Source organism: Leuresthes tenuis, unplaced genomic scaffold (assembly GCF_036924035.1).
Source record: "Leuresthes tenuis unplaced genomic scaffold, fLeuTen1.0.hap1 SCAF_7, whole genome shotgun sequence".
Taxonomy (NCBI): Eukaryota; Metazoa; Chordata; class Actinopteri; order Atheriniformes; family Atherinopsidae; genus Leuresthes; species Leuresthes tenuis.
The window spans coordinates 16,723,401-16,750,232 of NW_027325361.1; the positions used below are offsets into that span (position 1 = coordinate 16,723,401).

At 42.0% G+C, this 26,832-nt stretch overlaps 1 protein-coding gene across 1 annotated transcript in view; it reads left to right on the forward strand.

The window, feature by feature from the left end:
• LOC140311949 (cytosolic carboxypeptidase 6-like) overlaps positions 1–26,832 on the forward strand; it is a 265,883-nt gene that overhangs the window by 71,339 nt on the left and 167,712 nt on the right. Inside the window, exon 4 of the mRNA XM_072389569.1 lies at positions 26,053–26,147. Within this exon, the coding sequence (XP_072245670.1) occupies positions 26,053–26,147 (95 nt within the window). The remainder of the gene's footprint in view (positions 1–26,052; positions 26,148–26,832) is intronic.

The following is a 26,832-nucleotide window of genomic DNA, read 5'->3' on the forward strand; positions in this document are numbered from 1 at the left end:
TAAATCATCACAGTAGCATAGGGTAAGCAGTAAAACATCAATAGCTCCCCCTGTGGCAACTTAAAAGCTGCTGCTGTTTTACTGTCTTTTATCCTTGGAGCAACAGTGCGGTGGAGCGGCACTGTTCTTCTCTATTAACTAATAAAATGATAAAAAGAAAAGAAAAATGCCTGCTTGTATTTATTTCTTTCTTTCTTCTTTCATAAACTTCACCCTGCACTGTCCTGATTCAGATGGGATCGACACTGCATTGATTCATCTGGGCTCAGTGCTGATCATTACAGCTTGACTTCCTCTTAGAGACGACACACACTGTCAGACACTACCTTTGTGTAGCCCCCCCACCCCCCCCTGACTGTTTGATTTATGAGCCTGCTTGGCTGACTGTTGTGAGGTTCTTTCTTCACCACTCCACTAATTAATCCTGCATTATTTTTCGGACAGACAGCTATCCCTTTAAATGGATCCAAACTGCTCTGTGTTTCACAGCTAACTTCACCAGGGGCAGAATGTATCGGTCCATCTAATGCTTCGTTCTTTGTGTTCTCCTCTGTCCGTCCCTTGTCACCCCTCGTTCCTCCGTGGTAACTCTGATTAATACTGAGCAGCTTTATTTTTTCACAACCCTAAGTCATTTCTTTTTTTGTGTTCTTTTTTTTCTCCAAAAGAGCTGTTTTGGTGAAATTGAATGCAAATAATAACAGAATTATCACCAGTGAAACTACACAAATCCTCAGTGGCACATCGTCATTGGATACGGGGTGAATGGGAGGTGATACCAAATGATTATGTGTAATTAAAGTCTGTGAACATGAGCCGCGTGAGCGTCTGCGTAGACATTTGCAATTGAATTCTGAGATGGTGCTTCAGAGACAACCAAATATATATGACACTCATTTCCCTTTTAAACCATTCATTTCTCTGTGTTAACATGTCCATTAACCCGGTCGGGAAAAAAATCATTAATTTTTCTTCTGAGAGCACATTAGTCATCAAGTCAATTATCGCCGCTGTCTGTTGGTGCTGCATCATCGTGGACACGGGCTCTGAGACGGGCCCCTCCGTCATTGGACAGGAAGCCTGATACGTCAGCACACGCGGTCAACATGAACCAAACAGACATGTGAGTCCACACCGATGTGCACGTACACACACACGAAAAACAGCAACCCGTACACACATTGCGACACGTACAAGTGCACACATGCATGTGAATGTGCTCATGCACACACTGGCAAACACAGCTTTGTTCTGTCACCAGGCTTATCAAGACTTTCATTATGCTTCACAATGCTGGGTAATTAGGTGTCCTCTGCTCCGTCTGCCTTTCCAGCTAACGGTAGAGAAATAGACCTGTCACTATTTGGCCACTCGAAGATTCAACAAATGCTAAGCAGTAATGGCTTGCTTTGTATCCTGTAATGCATTGCATTGACAGCGGGGACACTTGAAAAAAGGAGACTCTGGCATTTTTTTATTTTTTTTTTTACGCTCTCCTTCTCTTGCTCTCTTTCTTTTGACTTCTGCTTCGAGCGGCTGGAGGAAAGTTTGTCATCGCAGATTTGGGATACTGGTTTAGAATTTTCCCTTTTTTTCCCTTTGTTTTTCCATCCTCAAAATGACTCTGTTTTAATGAAAAGAATAAAACTAGTTTGCGGACTCTGAAAAACAAAGTGAGAGTCCGTCAGAGGAGACACCAGAGGAAAAATGAGGAAACACACAGGCATGAAAATGTGAGAAAAATATAACAGATAAGGATGGAGGCGAATGAAGGAGAACGGAGACAAGTGAAAGGGAGTTTGTGGCCTGTGGTTAATCCCTGTTTTACTGATCTGGCAGTTACATGGCAGCCGAGACCAGCATGCTGCCAGGACCAAGCCTCTAGTCGCCTTCCCTAACCCTCAATCTTCATCTAAAACAATTATTTATGCCATATCTGACCCCTTTATTCCAGTTCAGGGATGCTGGGGCAGCTGATCTGGAGCCCATCCCGGCATATACTGGGCAGAAGGCAGACCAGTCGGTCGCATGGCCAACACGCAGCTTTTCCTTCAGCTCTGTTCTCGTGCATGCGATTAAGCTGCCGAAATAACTCTTCACACAATACACTCTCATTAACATTAACAGCAGTCAAGGACAGTGCATAGACATGGCGGTAGAATGTATGTGAATCTGTCAGGAGAGAATGGAGGATTTGCAGTTAAGTAGTCGGTGCGTAAATTGACTGGTTATGACTTGCATCAGGGACCTCATTTACCGACAGCAATACTGCATGATAGTGTGGGGTCATACTGAACTGTCATGGACCAATGATCTATTTCTCTACCTGTCAACCCCTCAGAGAGACTGAGACCAGAGAGAGTAGCCTTACCTTACCCTCATCTCTCCTTCTCTCTGTCCCACCCTCTCTTTCTGCCTCTCTTTCCCTACAGTCTGCAAGCTCCTCAGCAGCGAATGTTATGACAAGAAAGTTGTGCCTCACTTTTTTAAAGAAATCATTATATTCAGTGCTATGTGATGAATTATGAATTTATGAACCGGGGTGATGAATGCATTTGAATTATGAATTTAGCATAATAGCAAAATGTAATATGTTGTCAAACCCTCCAAATCGAATGAGAAATCGTTTCATCTGTTACTCCCAACCGGTGCGTCGAGCATTTTCTGCTCCGGCGTCAAGCTGGATGTTATGAGTTGTTTGTGGCTTCCGCAGATATCACATACCAGTGTCAAGTGAGTGAATCAGAATAAGTACTATCTTAAGATCAGGACTGGACAAAGTTAGCCTCCGACTTTTTTTTTTGTATTTGAATCCTATTTCAAAATCTATTTCGAAGACGTCAACTGTTTCCGTTTGACATCGCAATCTCATTTGCTTTTGCAAGTCTTTTTCCTCAACTTGATCAGCAGATTGGGTTTGTTGATTTGTCATGATCACTTGACTTGTCAAGATTTAGTAGAAAAAACCTTATGATGCAGTTAAAGCAGAAGAGAAGCTAGTAAGAGAACTTGGATTTGGGTATGTTACACAATAACACAATAGATTAGGTAAAAAAAAAAAAACAACCTTAGAGTGAATAGTTAACAAATACTTTGCATTTGTAGCGTCCGACAGCACGACACTCTGCTTCGACAGGATTAAACATTTGAGCAAAAAACATGCAGAAACCTGCAATTATATGACTCAAATGGGAAGAAATACTTCTGACTTTATGGAGGAACTATACATCCATACCCAAATCATCCACAGAATTCAAACCACTTGTCTAACTGGGAAACAGCTCTAATTGCTTAAGGCATGAACGTGGGACCCTCTGGGAGTGTCTGGCGCCGGCGGATGTTGGTGTGGTGTTGGGGTGGTGGGTTCTGTAGATCAGACTTGTTGTGGCGCATCCCATTGATGCTCCATTGGATTGATACCTGGGGAGTTTGGAGGATGAGTCAGTGCCTTGGGCTCTGTTCTGTGTTCTTGGAGCCATTCCTGAGTGAAGGGGCACATCGTCCTTCTGGGCAATGCCACTGAGTATCCAGATGTCCCTTTCGGAAAAGATGATTAAGATGAACTGTGAACAAAGGGACTGAAGTTTACGGAATTAAGAGAATTACATTTTTTTAAACAAAATCCTCAGAAGCATACCAAGAGGATTAAGTCTGTATGGGCAGATTTAAGCTGCAAGGAATCACAGATTTGATATCAGCGCTTTCTTCACCCGGATGCAGACAAAAACGAATAAATAAAACATCCAGAAAATTGGAGGAAATTTTAAAAAAAAATCTCACACAGCCTGAACAATTAAAGTAAAAAAAAAAAGAAAAAAGGTTTTATTGTTAAAATCAGTGGCCATCCTATATGAATGGAGAGTCTGTTTTGATGAGTCACATTGTGAGAAGTTTAAACAATACATTGTCATCAAACTAAGAAGATTTGTGCGAGGATGTCTACGTTCAGCTCCCTTCCATTTCTTTATTCTTACTCAGAGAAAATGCTGTTGTGTCTGAAATTTTTGGGCTCAGTCTTCTATGAGTATTGTGTAAAGGCTTGACGACTATCCCAGCCTGAATATTCCTTAGAAATTACTATTAATTGCTAAATATATTCAACAAGGCTGATTTTTTTTCTCCAGTTTCACAGTTTGTCACTTTTTGTCCGCCTGCATGCCGGATTTAATTCATGTAGCTAATTTCGTTACAGATTCCATTAATGGTTGTTCAAAGGCTTCCATCACTTGAGTTTAGTTCCATCATAGACTGAGCGGGCAGTTCGAAAGCACTGAGGCCTCTGCCGGCTGGATAAATAGGGCTGCTCTGTAGTAGATAATGGCTGAGTCACATATTATATTTATCCAACTCAATAAAGCAGGAGCAGGCAGGCAGATTACTCTGCCCTGAGTCAAGGAGATAATGATATCTGGCTGCTAGCTGTTCCAGAACAAGCTCCAGACAAACCAGCAGGCAAGGAGACTGACAGCAAGTGCTGCTAAAGGAGTTGTCCATGGATGCTGTTAGCCTGAGTCGACTGTGGCCTTCCTAAAGCCACGACTGCTTGTGTCAGCCCTTTGCTGTGCTGTGAATGTCACCTTCCTTCTTACCTCGCACCTACAGTATACTTTGGTTTCACTTTTGAAGATTAGGCTGTGTGGAGACTGTATATCTCAACATTCTGCAGTGCACAGAAAATAAAAGAACATTCATTTGTTGACCGTGGGCATGTTGTGGTGCAGTGTTGTTTGATGAAATTTTGGTGTTTGAGCTGGACCGTCGGCAGGGGTTGATGTGGATCTCATAAATGCTGCTCTTCCACAGACAAAACTTTGACTTTTTTACTGCAGTTTATAGGAGGGGACAATCCAGTCAGGAAAATGGAAGGAAGTGTAAGCAAAGTCTTGTTTTTCAGCATGGAATAATCACTCGTGCTCTTGTGATTATTTTAAGAAGTCTTAGTGAACGAAAGCTCAAAAGGAGGCCTGATTTGCAACAAGGCAGCACAAAATACCCTCAGAGGTACAAGCCCTGAAAATACAGCTCACTCAGCCAGAGAGAGACACTTGAAGATCACTTTGTTTCACTTTGTCACCCGCACGTCTCTCCTTGGTCATAAAACTCTCCATTTACTCAGCTCTGTCCCAGAGTCCACTCCAATTCCTACCTCTTTGAATGTGACAGTGATAATGATGGATCATCACAAGAGCTGAGAATTCCTCAGGATAATCCTTCACAGACAAAACATTGTGACATACTGGCATCTTTCTGTGTTGTTGTTTAAAGACTCTCTAGAAGCTATGGTTTGTTTTTGCACAGATGTTTGACTTTCTAAGTTTATATTAATCAAGGCTTTATAAAGACATGATTCGAGTATCTTGGGTTTGGAGTCAGTGGTCTCTGCCCCCGCTGTCTCGGCTCTCTCCTCTGCTCTTCTGTGATTGCTATAAAAATGTCTGTGTGATTACACGAGCTCTGATTAGGATGCTGCCGCCGAACAATGTAACAGGGCAATGTACTCGGCTTCAAACGAGCATTATCACTGACCATTCCTGTCACTTGTCCTATTTCCAAGACTAAACAGTCAAGTGAATGTTGTGTGGATGGGTAAGAAAGTGAATACGACCAAAATAAGCTTGGTCCGGTATATGTTCTACCCACTGAATTTTTAACAGAAAGAGTTGAGCAAACTGAAGACCTGGGTCACACGAAAGGCATTTTTATTCGCTAGCATAATAATCTGTGCAGAATATGTTCGTCCAAATAGGAAATTGTGTTAATTCGTTGCATGGAAATGGCCCAAAAAAAAAAAATGGCTTAGTGTATACGGTGTTGAACGGTTTGTAGTTGCGTTACTGCTGGAGTTACTTTGATGTCATGTCTGGGCAGAAGGTTTGCGTGGCATAATTGTTTTTTATGGGCTGTCTCTGCATTCCTTTTCGCTGACTGCTTCATTCCTCTCGAGTGAAATAAAAACATGAACTGTGTTAGACTCCATAATGACATTTGCACAATGAGATTTTGCTGCTGTGAGATTAGGAAAACAATGCTGCATGAAAAGCCCAAACAAACACGCATCTTACTGTTGATGCTAAGCCCAGGACAGCAGCTCAATGCAGTTATGTAAAGAAATGCTCATCTTTGGTTGTTGTGTTTTAACTGAACCTAAACCCCTGAAAAATAGTTACATTTGTGCATTTGAATGCATTCTTCTGAATTGTTTACCTAAATTGCATAACGGGGCAACAGACACTGTCTCTTCACTTACACAGAAAGCAAGAAGGCCTTAAAGGTTAGATTTTTAAGTAGCCAATGCTCTGTCGGAAAGATTTCAACCTCAATTTCCAAAGAAAAACTTGGGATGCTGTGTGAAATATGAACAAGACAAAAAGCAATCATTCGCAAACCTCAGAAGATAAGTATTGGTATATTTAAATCACAACGGAACATAGAAAATATACAAAATGTTAAAAGTGAGATCTTTTTACTCTGTCATGAAATGTATTTCATTTTGAATTTGACGGCAGCAACATATCTCAGAAAAAGCTGGACTGTGCCATGTTTACCTCCTCCCTCCTCTTTTAACAGCAGTCGGTAAACCTCTGGAAACTGGGGACACCAATTTTTGGACCTTAGGGAGAAGAATGTTGTTCCAATCTTACCTGTGTCACGTTTTGAGTTATGTTTTGTCTTGTTTTCAGGTTTCTTGGTTAATTTCTGGTCATGTTTTTTTCCCCTTTCACTTAGTTTCTCTCAAGTCACCTGTTTTCGTTCACAGCTGCACTCCATCACCAATCACCTCCCCACAATATTTAGTTTCCAGGTTTCTCTCAGTCATAGCAGAATCCTCACCTCACTTCCCATGGTCCAAGTCTCGTTTGCTCACACTTTGTCAGGTCAGGTTTTGCCTCACAGTCTCGTCTCGTTTTCAGTTAACCATAGTCTTGTCTTGTTTTGTTTTATTTCCACAGTTAAGATTTTTGATACCCGGCTCAGCCGCGCTTTTTGTTCTTGCCTTGCTTTTTTGGTAATAAATCTTGTTTTTCTTGAGAGTTCTGCATCTGGGTCCTCCCTTCACACCACGTTCTGACAGAAGGATTCTGCCAGACATGAACCCAGCGGAACTACAAGCTCTCCAGAGCCGACTCGCGGCCTTGGCCGACTGCTTGCCCATGCTGTTGTAATAGTCTAACATAAACATGCTAATAATCACAACTTAAACATAGTTAAAAAAGAAGAAAACTTCAAAGGTTACATAGCCGAGTTATATCGAATGGAAAGAGGGACACGGGGAGCGGCCGAATCTCCTGGAAGATGAAGTTCTGGATGGAAGACATCTGTAATGAGACAATGACAGTCGAGAGAAAGAGAGAAGCCCCATGATGAGTGATGGCCCAGCACAATGAGGATAGAGGACAAAAAGGAGAAATGGTAAAGAGGGAGAGAGATAGGAAAGAAAGAAACAGAGACAGGATAAGGAAACTGCTTGGATGCACAAGTGCTTCAGGGACAACAAACATGGTTAGGGAGATGCACTGGTTTTCTCAAAGTTTACAGTTATCTTGTTGGCAGAACGATATGTACAATACTTGGGCTACACAGTATACACACACAGATACACGCACACATATGTACAAGCTAAAGACTTTTCTCTCATGTAAGTATTTCAGCTCCATCAGTAGTTAGCTAACACTTGCTAACCTTAACCTGCTTCATAAGTTGACTTCTGAGGCTGTTTCCAGTCCTTTGATTGGTTGCTGATAGACACATGTTCGAAGGATTATTAAAAACATTGCTGTCTGCAAAATATGTCTTTTCAGCTTTAGTTGTTTTTGGTTGCTATGCAAACAGGAAGTAGACTGAATTGGGGACTGGAAGAAAAAAAAGATGCAATTTCAAGCATTTCAAGCTTCCCATGGCAGGACTTTGATGCACCAAACACTTACTGTTATTGATTATTCTTGTCATTGCAATCAAAATTAAAGCCACAGTTGGAAAAATTGGCAACTATTGTTGCCAGTAGCGTATCTCCATCAGCTGAATGTAGCATTAGTTCGTGCCATAAAGTCGAGTTTGGCCTATATCTCAGTATATCTGCTGATGTCAGCACCAGCCCACATTGGCTGATTGTTCAGCTTTTACTCATTTCCATTGGCAAATATCACCCCGCACGCTTTATTCAAACCACTTTAGTCTGCCTACCTTTGCTGGGTTAGAGCTGCATCTCATCAAGCTGCTTTGTAGCAGAGTTTCCCCTCCTGCTCCTCCTGGTCATACTTAAATATATTCATATTGTCTGACTTACTCAGTTTTATGACTTTTTGATGCTTGAGGTCCTAGAACAGCACCATACCAATAAATATGCATGTGTACAGATTGTTGTTACCCTGTAACCTTTCTTGCCTAATCTAGAGATACAGCTCAAACTACTCATGCTGCTGAGCAGTTTACCACCTATAGTACTGCAGCGAGAAGTATCTTTAATGAAACTACTATAGCTGATAGTACCACTGGGTCACGAATGTGCCACTACACAAAAACAACTTTTAGCACAATTGCAAGTTTTACCATAACTACTGTATAACTACTAATAAAGCACTACGGCTGTTATGACAGTACTGCTTCAGGTGCTACTATTTGTTGGGCACGTAGTACACGATGGCCACAAACCGGGTAGCTTAACAGGACCCTATGAAAGGAAAACAAGGAGGATCAGTGATAAAAATGACCAGTCAACGGAGACGTCTAAAAAATCTACTTATCAAGTGAGTGAGTTATAAGCGGTTGTGAGCACATATGACAGTTCAGGCTTGTGCTCGTCACATCCCTGTGCTCATGGATCTGCATTGATACACATGGAACAGAAATGCGACCTCAGATGGATCCATTTCTGTTCGTGGACCCTGTCCCATACTGCAGAAAAGCCTACCCATTGTTCTGTGCAGCCAATTGCTTTTTATATTCATTTCGATTTTGTGACCATGTGCAGTGATATAAGTCACTCCCTTTCTTGTGACGCCATCTTGAATTCCCTTTACTGACCACTTGCATGTGAGCATTCTGAAATTCATTGTGGACCCGGATCACAAAGTCCAGAGTCAAACGTATCCAACCAAACAGCATTTTTCATAAGAACAGCATGCACTTTCTAATGCTGTCCCAGAATACACATCTCTGTTTGATATTTAGAAGTCTGTCGAGTGTGAATTTGTCCCCCAGGGTCACACAATTTCAAATCAACTTCTACTAAGAGACCTGAAGAGGTTTAAGTGAGAATATGCAAACAACCTGATCCCTGAAAATACTTGGTTTAGTTTTTGCAATATTTACTCCTCCCTTACGTACCAAATTTGACTCCCTCCAACATCTTCCTCTTCCACAAAAGTTTAGCATTTGCTCTTCTAGGGCAGCACAGGGATGCAAAAAATACTTATGGCTTTCAGATTTGGAGAAATCCCCTGGCCTTAGGACATTAAAAAATCTCAAACCAATATATCGTGCCAATTACCCTTTCAGTTTGATAAGAACATAGGAGCAGGGAATGTTCTGAGTTTTCACAGCAATTAGGAAGACCTCTAATTCATTGACATGAGAATTGTTGTCTATTTTTTAGCAGGCGCATGCTGGAAACATGCTGCCGAGTGATATCAACTATATTTTGATATAGTTCTTATTTAACGACTTTGTACACTACAATCTTTCCGTGTTATCTGTTTGGGAATGTTTCTATTAAGGTTTGCTGTAATGGAAATTCATGGAAAGTCATTCTTCAGTCTTCTTTATTGCCTCTATTGATCTTTTTCTACCTATATTGAAATTAAACGTCCATCACCGTCATTTGTAACAGCGGCTGCTGCCTCCGGTGAATGTTTTCTGGTTAAAAACAGAAACCTGTCCAATTAGACAACTTGCCCAGATTTGGGTTAAATGGTATGGTGAAGGTGAAAGTCTTGTAGACATCTAATTTAAGCTCTAGATGTTGATTAAATCTTGAAATTTAGCTGAGATTTCACATGTCAATAAGAATCTGTTCTAGGCTCATGGGACTTTAACTCGGGATGCGCGGTTCATGCTTTTTGCAACCCATTGAATTACACAGCCATGTGGCTATATAGTCTTTATTTCACCAGCAGTCTGTCTAAGGAACATTTTAGATCCCTAAATAATGGCAAACTATTCAATTGTGTTCTACATGTCTTTCTGTTGAATCCATTTAATCTGCCAGTGAAATGAGAATTTGGAAAACTGTCTTCATAATATCCAATATTGTTGCTGTTTAAACTCACAGCTGAAGAAAGCGATTGTGTGTTTTTGAGAAGTTGATGTTTTGACAGCATTTTACTTAAAAGTGGACAAAATCAGCCATGTAGCTACGAGACGGACGACCACTCCGATTATCGGTTTGTATTGAAATTATTGAAATTGTGAGCTGTAATTGTGCATAGCATAGCTGCTTAGCTCCATATGATATTTCATATGACACATTAACTGCACTGATAGAAGGGTCCACGAATCAAACAGTTTTCAAGCAAAAGTCAGCATTGAAATCTAGGTTGTTTCTCTCTATGACTTCATCGTGAATTTCCAGATTTCAGTTGTGCGCTTATATTTTTACAGATGGTTGTGTGACATATAAATCCAGTAATTATGACTACACTGTTTGGGCTAAAACTGGTCTAGGATTAGCCTAAAGGTATTCAGGACTACGCGAGGGCCACAACTAGATGAGGTGACTAAATCATGTCATGTGCTCGGTGGGAATAAAACCTCTCTTATTTTGCCTTTTAGAAGACCTCGCAGTTTCTCCCAGAGGAATCCCCAGTAGCTCTCAATGGTCCTTTCCTTTTAATTCAATTTCAGATATGTTCCTTCCCCTGGGAAGCTCACTGAACCCTCTCTCGGTGTATTTTAAAAGGGGGTGAGTGGGGGATGCAACGACTCAAAGTTGTCTGAGATGCCACTGAGCACACTTGCTTGTCTTGTCTTCCACCCCGTCTTTATCTACCAGCAAACAGACCAGTTCTCAGCCTAACTGTCTTTTGCAGTGAGTCATTCACTCACTCCGACTCTCATTTGCTCTCTTTCTCTTTTGACTTTCACTTAGCTCACAGCAGATGGCTATTAGGTCTGAGCATACTCCTCCCCTCCTCTCAAACCCATTTCCCCTTCCTTCAATGTTTGTGCTAAGTGGAGACCTTGCACACTCTTGCCAGTTCATCTGCTTCATTGCGGTCCTCCTAGACTCCTTTTAAAGGGGCTTTCATTTAATCATTTCTTTAGAAATTTTTTTTATTTTTTTTTTCTAGGGTAGTACGAGGTCACAGATCACATCAGAGCTGCTTTCCAACTCAGTGACCATTTAATCAAGCCGAGGTCCATTTCTCAGCCGCTCTTTTCAGACCACCTTTTCTTCCTGGGGCTCAGGGGTGAAGTCTGTGGCCGCAGTCCTCAGAATCCCATTCCTACTGAGGCTTTAGTGGGGACTGGGTAACTTACACCAATTCCTAGGGATTTAGAGCTTCACTGGGTGTTCTGTATAGCCCAGCAAACTCTCCTGAAATACCTGACATGCCCCTGACCCAAGCAGACACAGTTTGATACCAAAAAAAGGTTCAATAGGACTTTAAGTATTGTAAGTGCTCAAGATAGAAGTTGATTGATGTACTGTATTCTGCAAAAGTTTCAGGTACTAAAATGAGTTGCTTACATTCATTAATATGTCATTTAGTAAGTCAGTAGTTAGTAGGACGTCATAGCACAGATAGTTTTCCTTTATCAGGAAAACTACACAAATCAGTAATTGGTGTGAGAAACACTTTGCATTTAGAACAGCTCCAATTCAAACAAGTAAACTTAAGGCTCAGTATCTCATAACATATTAGAAAATTTTTCATTTTTACTTTGTCACAAGTCCTTATTTTGATTGTTCTGGTCATTTTGGACCAGCCTAATGCCTCTCCGATGTTGTTGTTTGAAACAATTAAGACCATTTAATTTAATTCAGTTCTTTTCATATAGTGCCAGTTGGTTAGAAATATCATCTCAGGGCATTTTGAATAAAGAGAGAAAAAAAGATAACTTCTTTACATCGCTGTATATTGATTGTAAAGTACAGAGCCAATTCAAGACTAAACAGTCGAGCAATCCTGAATGCTCCCTCGCTGAGGCTGCTGTGAGCTGTGACAACTTTTCTATCAACAGACGTCTGCTGTCCGTTCAATCCGCCTTCATAGATTTGATTTTGTTGGCATTCCAAGCATTGGGTTGTGTCTCACTACTTTGTGTCAAACTCCATCAGATAGTCATGGATCATTTCAGAAAAAAAGCCATTTCTCTCAGTCTCTCTCAATGCAAAGTTTTATAGAACTTCCCGGAAAAAGGCCATAAACCACAGTTGAGGTGTGTGTGATAATCAGGCCACAGGTTCTAGGGCTTGAGCAGCCGATGCTGATGCTCTGTGATTGGATAAGTCCACTTTTCAGCTGTTTTTTTTTTGGGGGGGGGGGGGGGGGACATCGGGGAACACAGCGAGCGAAAGACCAGGATGACCACCAAGGCTGTTATCCGTGAAAGGTTCCAAACCCAGAGTCTGTGATGATATAGGGTTGCATCAGTGCCCACGGTAACAAGGATTCCCATTTGTGTAGATTGGAATTTTGGGGAGACACGTACAACTCGCAAGGTGATGTTTTATCCTTGTTGTTTCAGCAGGACAACGTCAGACCTCATTTGACAACAGTGTGTCTTCATGGACACATAAGGAAGGGTGATAAACCACTGTGGTGAACACGCCTTTCTTGCCAAAATGTTTCGATCTCACAGTTTGCAGATGTTTCTCTTTCATCATTTCTATGACACATCAGACAAACTTTGTTAAGCGCTTCTATATGCCCCAAGTCTTTTGATAACTGTCTCAACCACTGTTGGAACTCACGGGGGTCAAGTCTCACTCAAGCAGCGCCTCGCAAAAAATATTCCACTTGCTGAAAATCCTCAGTAAATGTGTAGCCCGTGCCTTAATCTTGTAATTCATTAATGAACTATATGAAGATTCATTCGTTCATTTCTGAAGTGTATTTGGTTTTTTAGCTATGCACCGTGTGCTTTATTATTTAGTTTATCTGCCATGTGTGCTGCTGGTGCTTTATTGATCTGTTTTGCTGCTAATCGATGATGGGTGTGGTGCTATCCATGCTTATCAGGGTGTAATCAGTCAACTGAAAAAATACTATCACTTTTTGTTACGCACGACGTTCCAAAAGTTAGTTCACGCATTAATTCCATCACCCTTTTAATAGATTTTGGACTCATTTCTTGCCTCTCTTTTTCTTTATTCCCTCCTCTGTGTCATGGAGTGATGATGCATCTCTCTGTAGAAATAACCATACTTCTGTTCCCCTGAACCATTAGAGGGCTCAAGCCATTGTTCATCTTTTTTCTTTTTCATGGCCTCTCAATCATAAGGAGCCGACATTACCTTAATGCTCCTGTTGCCACTGTAACAGCTTTGGATTTAACACCTCCTCATCTACTGCAGTTCTTCCTTTAACACCCGGTTGCTCTCAATCTTCTCATGTTCTTTTCTTATGGCCACTGTCTCACAGGTTTTTTCTTTGTTGTTCTTATCTAGTTGCAGTGGTGTGTCCCAGTAGGACTCGGGGACTTTCAAGCCATTATGAGCACAGTTGTTGCAGTACTCTATTTCAGCCACTTGACTATGTGTTGACTAAACTGAGTTTTGTCTGCTGTTGTAGACCTTTGCCTCTATGTCTCTGGTGCTTTGATTCTGTTCTTGCGATGCTGCAGTCAGAGGCTGTGTGCTGTTTATCAGCCCAGTCTTTTCTGACCAGTGGTCGGGTTGTTTTTTATGTCAGCCACTTCCTCTGTCTGGTGATGATACAGCTGTGGATGTAATTTTGTTTTTGCTCTGGCAAATTTAGGACAGATTGTGAGAATATATAATGATTTGTCATTTATAGACTCAATGTTAGATGTCTCTTTTGGTAATAAAGACCGGTTCTTGTATATAGAGGTTAGTCCCTAGGTTTACCACCCACTTGACATTGGTGTTGTATGATGCCACTCGATCTCCTATATGCCCTTCCAGTATCACTCAGTCTCAGCTCTTTTTCGGGTTTGTCCTTGTGGTGTTGTTCCAGTGCACCTGGAAGCACGCTGGTGTTGGATCTTAAGGGACCAGATCAGTTATTCTCTATGTATTTGCTTTGCTGATGTGTCTCTGCAGCCTGGCACGCAGAGTTTTGAGTTTTCATTTGGCAGTCTCCAGAGCTTCACTTATGGACATCTTGGGCTTCTCATCCATTCAGGATAAGAAGTGGATGTCACTTGAGTTTTCCCTCTGAGGATTGTTGTTCTTAGCTTTCAAGGTTGTCCGCGGAGGATGATCTGTACATGTATTTTCAAGTGTGTCTCCAGTATTTCTGGAAGGGTTCAGAGGGCTTACATATCACATATATTACAGTGCTGTCCAACATGTTGGTCTATAGTTTCATATAGACCTCGGTTAGGTTTACATCTGGTGATGACAAAAGCAATACAGTATGACTGACATCATATTCATACGGTTGAAAGCATTCATTGACTTCTCATGTCATTTGGATGGGAGCATTGTCATCAGGTCCCATCAGGGTAGAAACATTTTCTCAATCCTATGAAAAAGCACATTGAAAGAAAAAGTCCCTTTAGAGTCACTCACTTTGGCATTCATCAGACGTCATCTTCAAAATCGACAGTCTCTAACAGTGAGATTTCATTTGAACAAAAGAATAATTGGTAATAGGTGTGATGATAGTGATGGTGTTAAACTTGCAGATGTTTCTGTCTTGGTCTGTAGATGGCAACGTGTACTGAACAAGTCTGTAAAATGATGCTCTGCAGATGATCAGATGTATAATTAGTCTGATGAGTATTATAGATAACGATGATCACTATTTTGGGCAGTTAGCAGCTGCAATGAGCAGGTTATCTATTTTCATGAGGTGCGCCACGTTTAATGTAGATAGTAACATGTAACTCTGGCATATTGTACACATTTGTAGAGTTGTTGGTATTCTGCTGGGGCATCTGTCATTCACTGCATTTACACTGAATGTAGTTTCTCAGCACTTTGTGTTCATCCGCCAAGGCTGTCGGGTGAGTGCCCTCTCTCATTCTCAACACTGACCTGTGACATCACTTCCTGCTGATACAGCATGGCTGCCAGAGATGAGCCTCTGTGCCCTGAAGCCTCCATCCTCTCTTAGTCATGTAGCTGCTGTGAAAACAGACACATGCACACACACTCTCACGCAGCCTTTGACCTCTGTTTTGTTCTGTTTTAGCAAGCCTTCAAATTAGTCTGAATGTGTTATACCAGAGCGTGTTTGAGTGAAAGCCTGTGGCAGCAGTGCAGAGAGGGGAGACTGAGAATATGGGCTGCCAGTTGTGCTGGACTCTCATTAACCTCCCCACCTCCTCTCCTCATCAAGTCTCCTTCATCAGCTCATCCAGGCCTGAAGTGACACATGTGCCTCTGGAGTGTCAGTAGCGATAAAGATGCCGCCACTTTACTGTTTTAATTGGAACTTCTGCTGTTGATGTGTGAACAGCTGTAGGACGGAGAAGGGCAGATCTATCATCCCTGCCCTCCACAGACCGCCTGAGGTCAAATGGCAGCAGTTACTGTGCAGGAAAACCCCCAAAGCTCCTGTTTATGTATGATTTTATACCTGCACTCCTTCCTCTGCACTGCCACATCTACATATTCATGTCTGGTAGTGAAATGAGTAGGTGAAAAGAGAGCACAGGTATAGGAGTAAGGAGCTGGGGTGACTGAGTGAAATGACCAGCAAGGATGTATTTATAGACCCATTGTGGGGGGTTCACACAGTCAGACTAGTTGACGCTGACATATGCACACTCACACAGTCACACGATGATATACACTTGTGTGAATCCTTTACTCTCCCTGCAGACACAAATCCATTATTCATTTCAAAATGACTCATTTTTCGCCCTGTGGCGCCTGGCAGTAGTGTGGCGTCTGACTGAGGGGGGTGCTTTTTCTAATTAATGCAGATTGTGCAAGACAACAAAAATAACATATTTACTCTGATGCCTAATATTGCAGGAGTGCAGGCGTGAAACAGCGCTAATGGCAAAATCTGTTTTTTGACCTAATATTGACCTACAAACTCAGGGCTACAGTGAGTTTCTTCAGGAAAAGCGATCATCTAGAATTTCCTCGCTCAGTGTTTTACACATCTCTTCTTTGATGTTTCGATATTTTTTAAAATTTCTTTTTGTTTTTTTTTTACGATGTAAATGAATTTAGAAACATAAGTGTATGTAATTCTCTTAGACCTGAAGCCGTGTGCCCTGCTTATTCTGCATCTTAAGTCCCCAAAGCCTTGTAATTCGGCTCAAGTAAAGACGTAATTGGTAAAAAGCATGGGATGACGATCTCAGGCTTTCCTTTTGAGACATGATTCAGATTTAATAAGCCTGCCAAAATGTCATTGAAAGCATTATACATTTTTTTGCACATCGACAAAGACCATAGACTATTGAGTAGACTGTCCATGAGTGGAGATCACATACGTAGATGGATGAACATCCATGCATACATTGTACAACCAAAACAGGCGGACACAGACTCACACATGCTCACAGGTATCATTACTATGAGGAGACCAACATCTAAGTGGAACCAGTTGTCTTATTCAAAATTTGATAAGGTGATACACAGCACTGCTTTGCATGCTATTAGATGTCAATCTAAATAACATTTACATGTAATTTACGTTTATTACATTTTTTTGAAGAGTGGTGTCACCACGAGCATATTAAAGCTGATATTTATTCTGCTAGCCAGCGTGATCCCATTGCAGGATTTGCAAATTAATGCAAATGCAGGTTTCCTCCCCAGACAGCTTTTGAAAGGTAGTGGTTTGAAGAAATGGTTACGAAATTTGCAGATAGAGTGTATTATTTGTTGGAATTATGTCTTTTGGTCAATAAAACTGAATTGAAGTAGATATGGATCAGCATCGTGACAGACTGGTGACATGTCCAGGGTGTTCTAAGCCTCTTGCCCAATGGCCTATCCTAGCAGCCGTTGGGCAAGAGGCTGCTGGGATAGAAAAGTGGGTATAGAAAATTGGTGGATGGACACATATAGATCCTTTCTGTGTGACTCAAGTTATATCAGATTTGAATCTGCATCTCCTGCACACGGGGTGCTTAAGAAGTTGAGCACACCCGTTGGTAGTTTCTATGCTCTTTCAGTTTGTCCAGATGATTTTCTTCCTACAGTCTGGGGACATGATGTTAACTGAAAATCATAACTTAGTTGTAGGCGTGTCGGTGTTCATGGTTGTCTCCGTGTGATTGCTCTGTGATGGACATATGACTTGTCCAGGGTGTCCCCAAAGTTAGCTGGTGGTTCCACCACCGCTGACCCTGACCAGAGTAATGCGGCTATAGATAATGGATGGCTACACGTTTTTCTCTGACCTTGGTTTTGTGCCATTCCTCTCATGAGATATGGGGTATTTTTCAATCCAATATCACAAGGGTTGTAGTTCAAGTGATTTGCTGCAGGTTGACTTTGTTTTTTGCTTGATGAAATATTGTTCATAACGACCCGTTGCCTTCCACAGACTGCAGAGGATCGTCTCTCCATCGTTGGCTTTCTTCTTCGCCTTCGCAGCAGAAGAGATTTTCTTTTCAATTGAAATTTATTTAGGGTCTCAGACTTGGAAAATCCTGTCTCCTCAATTAGTGCAAACAAGAATAATAATGACACCGTTTAATTGCATTAACATAATGCCTTTGAACGATCATTACCAAAAATGGTGGCGATAATAAAGCAATTACTATTTTGAGACAGCAATTAGCCTGGCACCTTTCTCCGATGCCATAATTACGAACAGCAAGAGGAATGTGGATGGATGTATGTGTTGCAAGTTTTTGAAGGAGCTGGAAGCAATGGAGAAGATGAAGATGGGGAAGATAGGCTGTCAGAGAGCAAGCGTATCACCCTGAATACGCAATTCCCCTCTGACACATCCACAATAACCCTCGAGAGGAGCAATTGCTTCTCTCTGTCCACACACAAATTTCAATGTTGTTTTGCGCACATCTCTCCATTATGAAAGATTTTTTTGGTAACAGAGGGGATGTTGAAATTGAGGGAGTGAGATGGAAGGAACGACGCAGGCATGGATGGAAGAAGGGAGGGAAGAATGAGAAAGAGAGATTGGTTTTCATGCCTGGTAGTCAGCGAGCCTGTAAATCTCCCAGGAGCGTAGTGGAAGACAGCAGAAGGTTGATAGTCATCCATCACTCCTGACAACCCCGACGCTCTGGAAGGGCCTGACAGCACAGCCCTGCCTGAGAGAAAGAGGTTGGTGTGGGGGGGGTGGCTGCACACCAGAAGAAAGATAAAAAAAATAAAAAATGGGATGCTGACTACAGAACGAGCAAATTAACTCTTCCAGGTTTAAAGCGGAGGCAAAGGGGAAGAAGAAGGTGAGAAGATAAATGTGAGGAGTTAAGGGAAGAGGAGAAGTGCGGCAGTTGTTTTTTTACGGCTGCTCTGTTACACCCTCACCGAGTGTGTGTGGCAGCGGCAGTTAAGCTGCTGAGGGAGTGGAGCTGGACAAGCTGGAACTAGCTCCATCCTCACGGCTTATAGCCCATATCTTAAAAAGTGCTAAATTATTTTGCTTTGGGGGTTTTTATTTGTAAAGTGAGCTTATACCATTTATTATATTCTGTTCTACATATGTTTATACACTTGTTCAAATTCACATGTTCATGGCTGCGATGGGAGGCGTTGGCAGCGTGTTAATAATTGGGTGTACGTTGCTGCATGTTCAGAGAACACAGGGTCTTATTACGAGGGAGCGGACCAAACGTCCTGTCAATTAAACAGACATAAAGTCTCCGCATATCTGACAGTCTGTGGCTATCGGACCATGAAGCATTCTACACATATTGACTCCAAAATGAACACTCACATTCACACGCACACACAGCGAGGATGTGTTATGCTGTTATAGTGCCACAGTCTGTCTATAGCATGTGCAGCATGTGGCTTGGTAATTAAACCAGAGTAATAAAGATTCTTTAGAGTTAGACCGATGTTTATCTCTCGGCTCTCATATTAAGGGCATTGTGTGGGCTCTAAAGTATCAATTTGTTTCTACTGGGTTCATGTTTTTTTCATTTCTCTTGTTTCTGTTTGCATACATGGTTGTGGTTGTATGTGTGTGGCTTTGTGTGTGACCTCCATCAGCATCTAGAGGTTATTGGCCACTGCTGTCACTCTGTAAAGAGAAGCCCTAATTAAAGAAGTTCCAGTTATACGTCGTCTTACAATGGAAGTCGGAGATAGCCTTTCAACTCAGTGCCCAATACAGAAACTTCCTCCTCCTATGGTTGAATAAAAGAATCTGATACAAAAAGCCATGAATGCCTAAACCAAACAAAAGCTCTTTAAAAGACTGTCACCATGCTATCTGATATCTCCTGGAACAGCACTGCTTTGAATAAATCTTTTTCACTGAAGGAGGCAGAAGGAAATTAAAAGCTGACATTTAAAAGGCTGCTGCGAGGACTTGTGGCCTCCAGGATCAATACTAAGGTAACTCACAACTTCCCTTGCATATTAGCTCACTTTTCCACAGGGCATTGTAGACTAAATACAAACAAACCAAAGCTACTTTTGGAATATTACTGTTGTTTTGTCAGTTTAACTCTGCGTGCGTGTGTAAGAGAGCTGACTGAGAAGGGTATAAGGTGGTAAGATGTAGTCTCTCTCTCTCTTTCTCTCTGTGTTTGTGTGTTTGTGCACCTCTGATGTGCTCAAAGGCTCTCATCTTCCTCCTCCTCCTTGTGTCAGCACCTTGAATTGACATTGTTCAGTGGAGGCTGAAAGTCTCTTCAACAGCATCTGACTGAGACGGGAAAAAAAGTGAAAGAGGCAAGGTAAAAGAGAACAGGAATAGTAAGGTGGGTTGTGTGTGTCCGGGGGTGGGGGTGGGGGTACTTTAACCAACTTCAGTGACATTTGGTTGTACTGGGTGACATTGTCAGCATGCAACTTTGTGAACAGTCCGTCAAATAATGTATAGCAGTCTTATTCAAGGTCATGCATGTTCTCCCGGAGGAGTCATGTGTGTCCCCTTTTCTCCCTGACACACAAACACGTGTCCTGCCCTACACATACGGGACCCTGACCTCTGTCCTCTCCCACTATGACTCCAAGTCTTCCTCTGGGTTGCACTGTCAAAATGTTATTCCCACCTATTGCTGCCGTGTAACCTTCCTCACTGTCACCACACTTTACAGGAGCTTAGCCACAGCTGAGCTGCTTTGCCAGAGTGGGACTTCCTCACAATACCACCCCTGGGAGCCACCGCAGACCCAGCGAAAAGGCCTCTTGCTCCTCTATGAATGCTGAGAAAAAAGCAGCAGCACATTATTTAGATTAGACGGGGCTAATTTGAGAATTATTATCCAAATCTCGTATGTATTGAGCTGAAAGGGCACCTACATTAGTGTACCAGTACGTGGGCCTCGTTAGTCTGAAAGAGAAACTTCAGCTTTGGGCTTGGCTCTCATAACTTCAATGATGGTTTCTCGTGGTTGTGCTAACAGCACCTCAATAGCGAGCCCTCAGTTTGCATTGAAACAAAAACTAATAAGATATAGATAAGATAGCATCTGGGTTCAGAAAACACTAGATGAACAGGCATGTATTCAGGATGGCTGTTGGGCCACCCCGAATGGCTTAGCAAACTACTTTCTTTGGAAGGAAAACCGTAATTAATAACACATCCATTATTGTTTATGAATTTAACAGTAAAACTGCTTATGTGACAACCATAGAAGTATAAACAGTCAAAGTTAGATTGGTAAGTGGTTGTGTAAACTGTGTCCGCTCTTCTAAATGATTTAGTTTTTCTTCTAATCTTTTATCCCTCTACTTTGTTTCACCGTTAGCAGGCATGTGACCACATTTCATTAAATTACTATCGTATGATGTAGGGGTGTAAAAAATGTAACAATTTGAATCGGAGCCAGACTTTAGTCCTAAAGAACAAAGTACACCGGTTACTTGGATCACTTGACTGTATACATTTTGCTACAAACCGGTCAATGGTCACATAGTGCATTTGTATCTGGTTGACTAAGGTTTTGCCGCAGATCTTATACAGAGGCAAGAATGCAGACCCTTAATGTGATGTCACAGAACATAGGGTACAAGATAGTTCCACAACGAGCTGACAACAATTATGTTAAGATCCTGGACAACAAATTAGAATATTATAATCTGCTGTGTAAAGCCATTTTATACCAGTTTACTGCAGTTCAAGTTAGGGCTTTGTTAGACCATCATATATCTGTTCTGTGTGTATATGGGCTTTGTTGACAACAGTAAAGAACAGTCATTCGGGTTTGCTGTATAGGGTTTTACATCTGAATTTCTGTACATTTCGTTGAGTTGGACAATGTGCTGTTGAGGGTGTCAGTTAGTCCCAGCACCTTAGGTAATGGCTGCGATGTCAGTGATCAGACGGATCAAAGACAACAAGAGAGGAACAGGCAGAGCTGCCGGCAGCTATCTGCCTGCCTATCTCTGATGACTACAGACTAGGCTCACAGATCTGCTGGCTTGTGTTAAGCTGTGATGAAATCACAGTGTAGCTAAGTTGAATCAGCGAACCTCAATTTGGTGTGTTGATGCCTAATCTTGTCTTATTTTTGTAGCTTTGATCAGACTAGTAGACAATATATATGTGTAATGTTGAGGGAATAAGAATGTTTTAATGGTTTAAAGTGCAAAATGAAAATAACTATTTTGATCCAATGAGATTCCTGGAGTAGATTTTGTGTATTTCTCATTAATCATCAGTGAAATGGATTTTTTCCAAAATTGCATAATGATAATCTTCCATTATTTGAAGCCCTCCTGGAGATACCACACACGCACACACACAGTACACCATAATGTACACTTACATCGTCTGTAATACAGATTTATATGAAATCTTGTAGAAGATTAATTAAGTTTTGGTTTCTAAGTCTTTCACGCTTGATGCTTGCAGTAGTTGCAGGTATTTATCAGCATCCGTTCTGATCAGCATAAAGCAGAACACGACATCCGTTGAGCTCAGGGTTCCCAAAGTGGGCGCAGTTAATTTTTTCTGTGCTGAAACACACATTCCCTGCAGTGGACTTTGCAACCTGCAAGACGGTTGGCAGCTCGCTCTTAGTTTCATTGGGTGGGACTGCAGTCTGCGGTCAAATCAAAAACATTTAACGTGTTTAATTATCTCAGAAAGTCGCTCTTATCAAAAACTGTGGTCCAACTGAGTCCGTTGGACACAGTGTGACACCATCCCTTGTTGTAGCATCAGGGAATAGTGGTAGTTACTGGACCATTTCTGAATACGTCATAGCCTTCAGCATGCTGAGGATAAAAATGTTACTACTGGAAATGGGAAAGGAGGCATAATTTGAGTTAATTATCCTAAAAGCATTTATTTTGGGTTGTTTTAGAACTTAATCTGTTCAGTGACAGCTTCCTTTTTCCTCCCCTAGCCGTCTGTGCCCAAAGAACAAAGTGCTCATGCAGAGGTCTTGGCCTACACAATTAGAGTTTACACATTTAGTTTCTTTAATATTTTATCAGGATTTCTTCCGAGAAGCAACGGTGTCTGGCCACAAGCTGGATCGATGGAGATCAAAGGACGATCTTTGGTCCTGCAATCCTATCCTGAAGGGACTCCAGCAAGGTTATTTCAGCGTCAGGTCCTGTGGCCAGCAAGTCTGATTAAAAGTAGACAAAGAGGTTTGGGTTACAAATGAGCGGTTTGGACAACCACCCTGAAATATTTTGAATGAGATTCCAGTTTACCCTTTAGCACTTTGTACAACTTTTTTCCCCAAACAAAACAGCAACATTTAAGCTATTTTGCTCTCTTTTTTTGTCTTTGGATTTGCAAAGAAGGAATTCTTGAGTCACTGCTTTTGATCAACTACCTCATTAAGTCCCTCTAGATTAATTTTAGTTTGTCTGATGCTGTGAGAGAGTGAAAGTAATATTTTTTGCACCATTAACGTTGATTTAAGGTTCGCTTATTGTAATCCAAAGGAGGTTAAGCTGGTGTATGTACAGCAGAATACAGCAAAAATATAGACCGCATACAGCCTTCTTTCCAAATATGTGAATGTTTCTTGTCATTAAAGTGTCTCAGTTGCAACTGTCATTTGCTGAAAAGTTCATCTTCTACTTACATCCAGCATTTAAGGACACCTGTTGTCATCTGCATTGTGTGTCTGGGTGCTGTCAGTGAGTGTGGGTGAATGCTGCGACACCGCAGAGACACCTGTTCCAGTGTGCCATTTATCAGACATGGGGACGGCACAGGGTTTTGACATGCTCCGTCGACATGACAGCTCAGACAGCATGGATGTTAATCTCCTCTAACTGCTCCCAGCCTAATTAAATCTTCCAGGGTAGCGCACATGTGCAGACACATGCGCACACATTCACATATGTTGACTCTTAAACTGGTCCTGGTTGTGCGTTATTTATTTTTTTTAACGATCTGGAGAATTAGCCCCCACAGCGGTTTGTTTGATTTTAATGGCGTGAAATTCTGAATTTAGCACGCTGGCGTGCGTGTGTGTGTGTGTGTGTGAGAGAGAGAATTAAGTTTATGTGTCAACTATAATCACAAACAACAACTATTTTACTCATTTTAGAATTAGCTCAGAACGTTTATAGATGCACATACTAACTAAACCATGCAGGACTGTCTGTCAACTTCAGTTCAATGGAGATCCCCTTATGAACAACAGTTCTGTCATGCAGGCGCATGCTTGTGTCAGTGGTGAAGTACAGGCTCCCGAGTATGTGTGGGCATCTGACTTACTGACTTGTGCTGCTCCTGGAGGGCTGCTTTGGTCATTATTGATATGAGCTGGTTGCACTTGTGTTTGCAGATCAACACAGTTTTCTATTTGTCACCTTCAGAACTGGATGCCACTGTAAGTGTTGCTCATGGTTTGTGGAGTTAGTAAATCTGTCCCCTTTTGTGTCTGTAATCGTCTTTGTTCGTTGATTTGTGTCGAAAAGAAAAAAACCCTGAAATTAAGTTGGTTCTATCTTTGAATTAGTGTCACATCTTTGTGTTATGTTTGTTATCAGAGAACAAACCTGGTACTGTAACTGATTAAAAGCTTCTGAAAACAAGCGCTTACTAAATCAAGCTCAATAGAAGGTGCAGTGAAAGGGGAACGACAGTCCTCAAGCATGTCTGATGTAACCACAGAAGAATAATGTTTGTTGGTAAATGGTCAAGGGCTTTCCTGCCTCGCTTTTAAGCCTCTCAAAATTCTCAGGATTGTTCTTAATCTGTTTAGCTTCAATTAAATCAGAGAGCCACAGAGGGAGACGCCATGTGCTTCCCTATCGGTCCACCTTTTTTTTGTCTTCCATGTCTCTCTGCAGCCAGTTGAACTCCATTTACTTTCTGTTCCTTCCCTTAGGAACTTTCCCCCCCAACTCTTGTTTATCTCTGTTTTGCAATTATTTTCCTGTCTTTTTGTCTCTCTGTGTGTTCCTGTCTCTACATCGCTACAACACCTTTTTCTCTGCTTGACTGTCTCTCACCCTTGTTTTGTGTATCATTGTGCCTGTGATTCAGCCTTCTTTTTGCCTGTGACTCCGTCATCTGTCAAGTCTCAGCTCCCTTCGAGTTAAACAGGCCGAACAAATAGATTACAAACAGTGGGTAGAGTGAATCTAAGGGGGAAGACAATCTAAATTTGTTGTGGATAACGAATGAGGAAAGAGGCTGTGCAGTCATAGAAAGCCAGTAGAGTCAGAGTAAGGCTGCATTTGCCTGAGGGGAAAAGGCTGAAAAGTAGCTCTCGCAACAGATGTGCGGGGCAGTAAAGTGTAATTGAAATGCCAGCAGCAATGGTCTTATCTCCCTGCTACAGGAGCCTGCTGCCAGTCTCAACATCAGTTAGATGTCATTTTACCTAAGTCTGAATCAGCCTGCCACAATCCGCAATCCCTATTCGTCTGATGCTAGGCAGGAGAAAAAGGCAGAAATGGATGAGGGGGGAGGGGGAGGAGAAAGAAAAGGTGGGAGAGGAGGATGGGGAGTCTGTAATAGGATTTCAGTAGCACCCAGTTAACTTCCACCACCTGGACTTAGTTGGTAATTTGATATGCCCCATCAATAGGATTCATTTACCCCACCGCAGTATTACCATTGCCATTCATTTGACTTTTTTGAAATATATATATATTGATTCATTTCTCTCTCCACATTTTTGCACTCATCCTGATCCTAATCACACATGGAGGTGGGAGGGAGGATGGAGGGATGAGCTGTTCCAGAATATTCTAGCTATAGAGGTTGTTGCACCAGAGGGGGTGGAAAGCCAGACACCATGGCTGTCCTCTGCGCTCCAGGCAAGACTTAATGTTTTTGACCAGGCAGCATCCCTATGGGGAAAACCATAATGTCCTCCCAGATTAGAGGCTGGCGCTCCTCTGAGCTGCTGCCTTTTATCGGGAACTTTGTTACCACAACATGGGATTGTCTGCAGGACATTAAAGCTGCCTTATTTCCAAAGTGTAATCTTAATGTGACATGATTTGGCGAGTTGTCGGTTGTACTCGGGGTGGTAGTGACAACCTCTCTCCAGCGTCTTTCACAGCTCACCGTTTATATATTTCTTTGCCACTTCCATGTGACACGAGAGGGAAATGATTGGGAAAAATGTCACACTGGCTAAATTGTAATTACTGCAACCACATAAAGGGAGCCCCGTGATGTCCTTATGTAAACAAACTTCGTCCTGCACAAATAATTCTGAATTAATTTTCAAGTATATTTGGACTTGCAGGGTATTTTGAATCCACATTTGCTAGCTTGGCAGTGATCTTCTATCTACTTCTGTTGTCTTCGCATGCTTATACAAAACATTGCTCCGAGTTGTCAGAATTTTAACAGTTTTTTTTGTGTTATGTTTGTCTTTCAGAGGGTCATTTTCAACGTAGTCAACTTCTCGAAGACAAAGAGCTTGTACAGAGATGGTATGTCTCCTGTAGTGAAGTCTACCAGCAGGCCAAAATGGTAAGTGGGCAGCAACATTATCACACCTTGAATTCTTTTACATCTATGCTATATGATGTTTTTTTTTTTGTATGTGACATTATTGTCAATAGAATACTGAAACTGAAGTGACTCCAACTTCAAAGCACTTTTCGTATCTACCCAGCAGTCGACACACATGTTCACTAACCCAAAAACACACACACACACACACACGCACACACACGCGTGTCCGGAGTGGATGCATCTGGATGCATTAGCATGTGATCCATTGGTTGCAAGTATGATGGCTGTCTGATGTAATAACGCCTGACTGATGGATGCAGGAATGTGTGTGTGTGTGTGTGTGTGTGTGTGCGAATAAATAGGTGTGGCAGGAAGGGAAAGCGGATGGTGCAGTGAGGTTGGGCGCGGCGTCTACCAAGCAGGCTGTTGTATCCAGCGGGGCGGAGAACAGGCTAGCGTGATGAAGTGTTGCCGTCCAAGAGGAGCTCTGACATCTGTCATCAGTTGATTGAGGGCATCGGCAGAAACGGCAGGCATCTGCCACCCTGAGCTGCATGCGTCTGCTAGCATAGTGCCTGCACCAACCGCACCGTAGCATGCAGGTCGCTGGCTAATGGGAGGAGACAATGGGCATGACACCGTAAACAGGATAGATGAACTGCTGTCTACATTATAGCACAGTCCAATGTGATGCAGCGCA